At 33.5% G+C, this 10,114-nt stretch overlaps 1 protein-coding gene across 1 annotated transcript; it reads left to right on the forward strand.

The window, feature by feature from the left end:
* The first annotated feature begins 9,187 nt into the window (after positions 1 to 9,187).
* LOC107918325 (uncharacterized) lies at positions 9,188 to 9,771 on the forward strand. The gene has a single exon (XM_016847860.2). It carries the CDS (start codon positions 9,219 to 9,221, stop codon positions 9,651 to 9,653), a length of 435 nt encoding a protein of 144 aa, XP_016703349.1. The 5' UTR covers positions 9,188 to 9,218; the 3' UTR covers positions 9,654 to 9,771.
* The last annotated feature ends 343 nt before the right edge of the window (positions 9,772 to 10,114 follow it).

The following is a 10,114-nucleotide window of genomic DNA, read 5'->3' on the forward strand; positions in this document are numbered from 1 at the left end:
TAAATCACTAATAGTGCCTTTTCTATTGGCATAACACTAAATTTAACCTTCAATATTTATAAATTTTATTAATCTAGTCCTAAATCTAAAAAATTCAACAAATTTAACCCTCAACTTTATACAAAATTATAAAAATATTTATAAATAAATGAATATCTATTTTTCTCATTTTCTAACATGAATTTTATTTATTAAAATAATAATCTTATAAAAAACAATTTAAGGGGGAATGCCATGAAGAACACTTACATAGATTCAACTTTTTTCTTTTGCCAACATTAATGACCACCATGTTCAGGTTGAGTCAAAACTACAGCTTGAGGTCGAAAAGGATGAGAATCGATGTCTTTAGGTTGTTTCCTGGGATAGATTTGTTGCATTTGAGGTTGCAATTAAAGGTGGACATGATTGAGAATATATAGGTGAGGATGAGGTCTTGGAGATGGCCATGCTAGCAACTCCATAGCCAATTTCTAGTTCAATAACACATGGAAGTGTGCAAATCAAGGAGTTTGGAGCAAGGGTTATTGGTGTCGGTGATTATGGGCAAACGCGATGCTCAGTGCTTGATAGATTTGACGAGGACTAAGGAGCAAAGTGAAATGCATAATAAAATTTATTATCTATAAAATAAAGTAAAAAGGGGGGAAGCTTGAATGTGGTTTTAAGTATTGTTTGTGGTTTTTTTTTATATTTTATTTACAAAAAAAATTAATAAATAAATTTCATAACAGAAAAAGAGAAAAATAGGCATTTGCTTATTTATAATTTTATATTTATTTTTTATAACATCTTATGTAATCTTATTTAGAAATTAACTTTTAAATATATTTTTTAAAGTTTTTAATTTTTGTTTTTAAAATTTTAAGAAATAAGACAAAATTGACAAAATGTGTAAAGTTAAAGGTTAAATTTATTAATTTTTTAGAATTAGGATTAAATTGATAAACCCCATAAATACTAGAGGGTTAAATTTATTATTGCAATAAAAAAAAGCTATCATTAATTATTTAATAGAGGAGTGATCAAATATTAAATTTCGATAATATTAATAATTAAAATAAAAATTTTAAACCTTAGACGAAACAGAAGGTAGCTAATAGATAGGCAACTATTTTTAAGTTTATACGAATATATATAATTCGTTTTGAGTTGATTATTTATTTTATATTAAATTATACAGTAAAAATTTGAAGATTAAAAATATGATCTAAGTCCCTATACAGTTCATAATTTGAAATTTAGCCTCGTTTTATTTTTCAATAATTTAGTTCTTATATTTTTCAAAATTAAAAAACGAGGTTCAGTTGTTATCATCAATAAAATTCTTTAGTTAAATTTAATGGTGCGATATATTTTTTTTAAAATCACTTATTAGCGACGTAATAAAAAAATTATGTTGAAAATGCTTTTGTGGTTTTATTAAAAACACACATTTGAACTCGTCATAATAGAATAAGTTTTTTTTATTCGGATAATGTTCTTAAAAAAAGGGCTATAATATTGTAATTGAAATAGTTAACAATATTAGTTATTTAGACTAATTAATGACATTATAAAAGTAGAAGGACTTATGTCAAAAATTAAAACATATGAATTGAATCCAAGTTTTAGCATAGTATAGGGGATAAAATTGAAATTTGACCGTTGTTTTATAATGTAAAAAAAAGTAATGCAAACTGAAAATGTGTGTTTGTGTTTATTATCCTTAAATATTCAAATTATATATAACCACGTAACATTTTAATCGGAAATTTAACTATGTTAACTATTTGGACTAACTAATAACATTATGAAAATATAAGACTAAATTATGTTGGAAATTAAAGTATAATGATGAAATTTCAAATTTAAGTATGATAGAAGGACTAAAACTGAAATTAAACCATTTTTGTGGAGTGGTGTCCATGTGTCAATAGAAAGATACTGCAGTTCCAAGATTTTTGTGAGCAAATGATCATATGGAGAAAATGTTCAAAAAGCATTTAACAATTAAGATGTGGAAAAAATAATACAAAATATGTTACGTCCGCATTTCCGTGTTTTGTGCGGTTATTATCATAAATATATTTCGCAGCGTTGGTCCATATTAAATTTGTAGTACATTTTATCGATGAAAAATAAAAAATTGTAGTACTTTTTGCGGTCCCTATATTTGTACCCTATGTGATTGATCATCAACATTTATAAGAGTTTTCGCGTAAGATTTATGTTTAATTTTTATATTTTAATTTAGTGGTCTTTAGGTTTTATATTTTTAAAATTTAAAATTTTAAAGTAACTGAATTATTGTATTAAATTATGTTGTTTTTAAAATATTATAAAGTTAATGTACTACAGTATATTTTATGTCAAGTTAACTTATTATTATATAATATTCGTAAAATTGTGGCCTAATGATTAAAGTATTTATTGTTTCAGATATGAATTGAGTTCAAGTCGTGCTGATCGTGTTAATTGTTCAGATTTTACTTCACTAACAAAAATTAGGGTAAACTGTACAAACTTTCATAATTTTAAGCATTCAAATAAAAATTTGCAAAATAAACATCATTATACCCCGTTAAAATTAATTTCAAGAAATTCCAGCTTCTTCTTTTTTTCATTCAAATACTTTAGTTTCATTTTAAGAACGTACATGTCAAAGCTTAAAAGAGGAAACATCCGGCCCCAGCGGCTAAACCACCAACACACGGCTGACGCTTTTAGAGTAGTAGCACCGGAAGTACCTGGTTCAGGTGCGCCGTCCCTGGCTAGTGTCGAAACCACCTTTTTTATTTAAAAAATGGGGATCGACTTTGAAAATAGAAATGGGAGTCGCCACCGATCTTTTATTAAGGTGTGATCGGTTCACCATTAAAAATAAATTTTAGGTCTGCAAGATTTGAGAAAATGAGTTCGGGAGTCGGTTACGCACGAGGAAGGGTTAGCACCCTCGTAACGCCCAAAGTTGGTACCGAATTGATTGTTTAATGTCTTAGTGCCGAGAATTTGAAAAGATTTTAAAATACGATACTTTCTTTTTTATTAATGTTAATTTTTTGAAAGATGCTTGGATGAATCGAGGCGAATGCTAAAGACCTTCTTGTCTCAGAGTAGTAAAATGTCATACCCAATACATTAGGACACGACATTTTTAGTCCTCGAGAATGAGCTTGTCTTTTGATTTTCAAAACTCTTGCGGTGAAGTTAAAAAGGGGATATTTGATTGCTTTAAGTCAGATGAAAAAGTGAAACCCAATACGTTAGGGCACAATTTCTCAAAATTCCTAGCATTGAATATAACCCTTATTATTATTATTTTTAAATCTTCATTTCGAGAAAAAGACATGTCACATCCAATACATTAGGACACGACGTATCGAATTCCCAAGGATGAGTTTTTATTTATGTGTTTTGATTAAAGCATATCCACGATTATTTAGATTCAACGAGGAAAATTGGAACCCAATACGTTAGGGCTCAATCTTTTCGAAGATCCCAAATGTCGAGTGTTGCGTCATTTTTGAAAACTTTTTGAATAAAAATGCTCTTGGTATTTGAATGATATTGAACGTAATCTTTTGAACAAATAAAACAATGAAATAATAACGTACAACGCGAAATGGTGATTCTTAAATTAGAATGTACATTAATGAATAATGAATAATTAATAAATAAATTTAAACAAGCATAGCAATAATTATCTCAACCATATATCATACAAATACCAACATTGGTAAGTAATAGAAGACTAATTGAAACCAAGTAAGTTTACATAAACACTAATGAAATATACAAATTTAAACATAATTTAAGAAATAAGTATAATATATGAATTAAAATGTTAAAATAAATTTAAATAAATTAACAATATTGAAATAAGTTGAAATAAATTAAAAATGTTAAAATATTTGAAAGAGATAAAATATCTATATAATAATATGAAATTAACAATAGATTATGTATGTATGGATAATGAAAATAATTTAATATGAAATATGTACGCATATAATATTATTATATAATAGCATTATAAAAAATATTTACAAATCTAAAAATATGTAATGAGTGAATTTAGAGGAAATATATTATAGAATAAAATATTTAAAAAATGTATATAAAACATATTGAATTTACATGAAAATATATAAAAAAAATGTGGAAATTTAAATAATGATATATAATAAATTTTGAACAATAAAACATGGTAAATTTATAATATAATAATGATAGATTCAAAATAATAATATATTATAATATTGAAATAGTATTAATAAAATTAAAAATATATTAAACTTAAACAAAAAAAAGAGTTAAATTTTAAAATAAATATATCAAAAAATAAAAACGTAAACAGCATAAAAAATCAAGTACATTAAATTAAATAAGTATGGACAAAATTGTATTAAATTCGAAATAAAAAGGGAAAAAAATGAAAATAAAGCAGAATTGAGGATTAAAAAGGGCACGCGCGAATAACATGGGGGTTAAAGAGGAAAATATCCTCAGCTCCAAAATGTCGCGTTTCAGCATGGACTAAAATAAAACGAAAACAAATTAAATGGCAAAATTTAAGAAAGGTAAAGAACTGATTTGGACTCGGCGCGAAAGAGAGAGGACCATTTGCGCAAATAACCCGAATTACAGAAACACGCGGATCCTTCCCCGGGTTGGGTCACAAGCCTCTGAACGGTGTCGTTTTATCGCCTATGAGTCCTTTGTCAAAACGGCGCCGTATATCTGCGCTATTTAAACCAGTTTTTGTTTTTGTTTTTTTTTAAACATTCATATCTCAAATAAAAAAAAACTAGGCTCTCTGCTAGGGTTATAACCCTAGTTTTCACGCCGCTCAGAGGCTCCGTCGATCCTCACCGCGATTACACCGTCAACGGTGGTCGGAGCTGCACCCCTAGGGGCTTTTTAGCTCCTCCTCGCGCGGATCCGAATGCGCTACAGGTAAAACCTTCTCCTTTCCTTCTTTTTATTTCCTCTTTTGCAAACAAGAAATATCAAGCTAATATTGAAGAAACAGAAAAGAAAGAAGAAATCGAAAAGAAATAAAAGAAATCCTTTTCAAATCACCTTCAGAAACTGTTTTTTTTATTGCTATTTTCTTTCAATCGTTTTTCAATACAATCAGTGTGCGTAACCCCCTTTACAAATTCTGGAAAAATGGCTTTTTATAGCCAATGATACAGAATATAAAATAAAAAAGAACAATACAAATTCCTTCTCTATTATTTCGTTTCTTTCTTTTTTTGTTGTTTTTGTTGCGTTGTTTTCGTTCTATTTGCAGGCATGGTGTACGGAGGTCGACGTGGCGGTATGGAGGCCAACTGGGGTGTGTGTGGGGTGGAAGCTCGGCGCGTGCGTGGAGGCTACTGTTGCGGTGGCTGGAATTTTCGAAACCCTAGGGTTTCTATTTTTTTCGGTTTTGGGCTAGGGATATTCGGGCTTGATTTTGGGTAGTGGGTTTAGTTTGGGCCATATTGAGCCCAGTGTAAATGGACTATTTTTGGACTATTTCCATTTGGTCTTTATTTTTTTGTTTATTTATTTCTAGTTTGGGCCGGGCAATATTGGGCCATTACAGCTGCCATTCTTTGCTCGTTGTCGTGTAACAGAAATGAAGCAAAGACTTTAAAATGGCCAATTTTGCCCGGTCATGCTAGACCTTGGTGCTCTTCAAGTAGCCTCATTCTATCCGACTGCATCTTCAGAGGTATAGGAATTGCTTTGATCCACTCTACCACAATGTCGGGGAGATAGGATTCGTAACTCGTAACTTTAATCTACTTGACTGTGATGTCGGGGAAGCAAGATTCGCCGTTGTGGCTTCAATCTGTTCCACTGCACCGCCTGGGAAGTAAGATTCGCTGTTGTAGCTTTAATCTTTTTAAATGCAATGTCGGGGAAGCAAGATTCGCCGTTGTGGCATTAATCTGTTCCACTGCATCGCTTGAGAAGTAAGATTCGCTGTGGTAGCTTTAATCTTTTTAATTATAATGTCGGGAAAGCAAGATTCGCCGTTGTGGCGTTAATCTGTTCTACTGCACTGCTTGAGAAGTAAGATTCGCTATTCTTAATCTACCCTACTGTGACTTCAGGGGTATACGACTTGTTTTCTCAACCTATTCCACTGCTGAATAAGGATATAGGACTTGTGGCTTAAATCTGCTTCCTTACACTACCGATGCAAGAAGGCAAGGCTTGTAGCTTCAACTTGTTCTACTACATCTTTAAAGATAAGCCTGATGCAATCTGCTCTACTGTAACTTCAGCGGGATGAGATCCATCATTTTGATCCGCTCCACTGCAACTTTAGGGAGATAGGATTGGTGGCTTAAATTTGCTTCCCTCCTACCTTGGGAAGATAGGATTCACTGTCTTTGATCTGTTCCACTACTGTTTAGAGAGACATGATCTACAATCTTCAACCTATTCCACAGCTGGTTAGGGAGCTAGGATTTACAATCTTCTACCTATTCCACTGCTGGTTAGGGAGCTAGGACTTATAATCTTCCGCCTATTCCACTGCTGTTCAGGGAGCTAGAACTTTCAGTCTTCCACCTATTCCACTACTGGTCAGGGAGCTAGGATTTATAATCTTCCGCCTATTCCACTACTGTTCAGGGAGCTAGGACTTCCAGTCTTCCACCTATTCCACTGTTGGTCAGGGAGCTAGGATTTATAGTTTCACCGGTTTGTTCTCTGGGGAACATGACCTGTATAATTCATTTTATGAACCTAATTATGCCTAGTGATTAGGATGTCATGATCAGAATGAGTCAAATGCTCCTAACTAGGTATGTACGAATGATGTTCGCATGAATGCAGAATGTCGTTTTTTTTACAACGATCTTTCTTTATCGCTTAAGTTATCATTGTTCGAAGTTTATTAAGGCTTTATGACTGACGTGCTACAACGCCTTCTTGCTTGACTGGCCTTTTCTGAATAAACATTTAGCCAGGTTACCCCACTGTAAACCTCAAAGTTATATCCACTAGGGCACAAAATTAGTACTTTTATTCTCCCACCGTAATCCAATGGTAGAAATATGACTTTTCCTCAATCCTCTTTTATCACAATTTAAGGATATAGGGTCTTAATCTTTCTGGTCCCCTTACACCATTTTCAGGGTGTCGTACCAAAGATTCATGCGCAAATGAAGGCTCTTTTCTCTGAGGTAACCTCTTCCTATTGCCTGGTGATCATTGCGTGCTCGTTTATTTAAGCTCTGTCATTAACACGACATCTTGTCATTTTGTTCAATCAATGCATTTGACAACAAAATCCAAAGAGAAAGTCCAAATTTAGACTCTTCCTTCTCAAATTTCCAACCTTTAAATTTGGTGTGTTCTAAACAATAGTCCTGTTTCAGGTTCCTATATTATTTAGAAATTTTCAGAGTAATATGCCAAACTTTCTTTGTGAAAGTTTTATTAGTTCATTAATCATTATTCCAATGCAACATGCTTGCAAAAAGGGTCATAACAATGGATAAGAATAAAGTTGGTTCTGGGCATAGCTTAAAATGAATAAATTATCACAAATAGTAAAGAAGGATAATAAAGAAATTGATCGGGAATGTATATCTTGGAAAAGAAAAAAAGTATTCCAAGAACAACAAATTCAATATAAATAATATGAGAATTGGGTGCCCCAGATATCGCAACTTGAACTTTTCTGTACAAATATTCTGAAAACCATTTTGAGTTTGACGTGTGTTTAGGAGATCTACAGTGCTTTGTCGATGCCCCAAGATGTTGCCTACCCTTTCCTGTTGATTCAGGTATAACAAGATCACCTCATGCCCCAATCTGATCAAGATTCGAGTTACGCTGATCACTTCATGCCCCGTTCTGATCAATATTTGAGCCGCCCTTTTTAAAATAAATATATCAAAAAATAAAAACGTAAACAGCATAAAAAATCAAGTACACTAAATTAAATAAGTATAGACAAAATTGTATTAAATTCGAAATAAAAAGGAAAAAAATGAAAATAAAGCAGAATTGAGGACTAAAAAGGGCACGCGCGAATAACATGGGGGCTAAAGAGGAAAATATCCTCAGCTCCAAAACGTCACGTTTCAGCATGGACTAAAATAAAATGAAAACAAATTAAAGGGCGAAATTTAAGAAAGGTAAAGAACTGATTTGGACTCGACGAGAAAGAGAGATGACCATTTGTGCAAATCACCCGAATTACAAAAACACGCGGATCCTTCCCCGGGTCGAGTCACCGCGTGGGTCGCAAGCCTCTGAACGGCGTCGTTTTATCGCCTATGAGTCATTCGTCAAAACGGCGCCGTATAGCTGCGCTGTTTAAACCAGATTTTGTTTTTGTTTTTTTTTTAAATATTCATATCTCAAATCAAAAAAAAAATTAGGCTCTCTGCTAGGGTTATAACCCTAGTTTTCGCGCCGCTCAGAGGCTCCGTCGATCCTCGCCGCGATTACACCGTCAACGGTGGTCGGAGCTGCGCCCCTAGGGGCTTTTTAGCTCCTCCTCGCGCAGATCCGAAGGCGCTACCAGGTAAAACCTTCTCTTTTCCTTCCCTTTATTTCCTCTTTTGCAAACAAGAAATATCAAGCTAATATTGAAGAAACAGAAAAGAAATCCTTTTCAAATCACCTTCAGAAACTGTTTTTTTTATTACTTTTTTCTTTCAATCGTTTTTCAATACAATCAGTGTGCGTAACCCCCTTTACAAATTCTGGAAAAATGGCTTTTTATAGCCGAAGATACAAAATATAAAATAAAAAAGAACAATACAAAATCCTTTCTCTATTATTTCGTTTCTTTCTTTTTTGTTGTTTCTGTTGCGTTGTTTTCTTTCTATTTGCAGGCATGGTGTACGGAGGTTGACGTGGCGGTACGGAGGCCAGCTGGGGTGTGTGTGGGGTGGAAGCTCGACGCGTGCGTGGAGGCTACTGCTGCGGCGGCTGGCATTTCCGAAACCCTAGGGTTTCTATTTTGTTTTGGTTTTGGGCTAGGGATATTCGGGCTTAATTTTGGGTAGTGGGTTTAGTTTGGGCCATATTGAGCCCAGTGTAAATGGACTATTTTTGGACTATTTCCATTTGGTCTTTATTTTTTGTTTATTTATTTCTGGTTTGGGTCGGGCAATATTGGAGCATTACAGCTAGAATATTCGGTTTTGAAACATTTAAAAGATGCCCAGATTGTATTTGAAGGAAGTCTTGTTAGAGACTTTGTTTCTTATAATACCATGATAAATGGGCATGCTTTAGTGGGCCATCCGGCGGTGGCAGCGCTGATGATGATGCCGCCTTCAGTTCCGCTTTACAAACATCCATCATGGCCACCAGACATTTTCCGCGACGAAGCATGGCTTAGAAGGAAACGAAACATCAAGAAAAGGAGAAGCAAGAGCGTAACAGATGAAGACCTTGATGAACTCAAGGCCTGCACTGAGTTAGGCTTCGCCCGTGAGGTGGATCCACTTTTGTCCCATACTTTGCCTGCTTTGGGTCGTTATTATGCTATTAATAAGAGCTACAACGACGCCATCTCTAAGCCTTCTACCTCCTCTCCTTCAGTTGTATCGGATTGTGATAGTATTCCTTCCCCTATTGGCAGCCCCCACGCCGTTGTTAACCCTTGCCAGTCGCTGATTATTCAATTCAACTTACATCATCTTTAGTTTTTTCTGCTAATTTTAATGATTTTGGTTTTGTTTTTATTTGGTGAAACACTGAGTACAGAAGGCCTTGGTTGACCCACTAAACCATGCCCATTTACATGGCATTATAAGAAACAGAATCTCTAACAAGACTTCCTTCATATACAATTTGTTCATCTTTTAAATGTTTCAAAACCGAATACTCTAGTCAGCGACGGCGCACCAGAACCAGGTACTTCTGGTGCCGCTACTCTCAAAGCCGCAGCCGTCGTTGGTGGTGTAGCCGCTGTTCTCTATTAAGTTTTGACATGTGCATTCATGGAGAGTTTTAAAATGAAAATAAATTATTTAAATACAAAATAATAAATCCTAAGTGCAAAATAAATAAATAAATAAATAAAGCTAGAATGTCACGCAAGACTTCAGTTTGCAATTTTAATGAGACCGACTAAAATTAACAATTTTTATAATGTAAATGTTTA

This window comes from Gossypium hirsutum, chromosome D08 (assembly GCF_007990345.1).
Source record: "Gossypium hirsutum isolate 1008001.06 chromosome D08, Gossypium_hirsutum_v2.1, whole genome shotgun sequence".
NCBI lineage: Eukaryota > Viridiplantae > Streptophyta > Magnoliopsida > Malvales > Malvaceae > Gossypium > Gossypium hirsutum.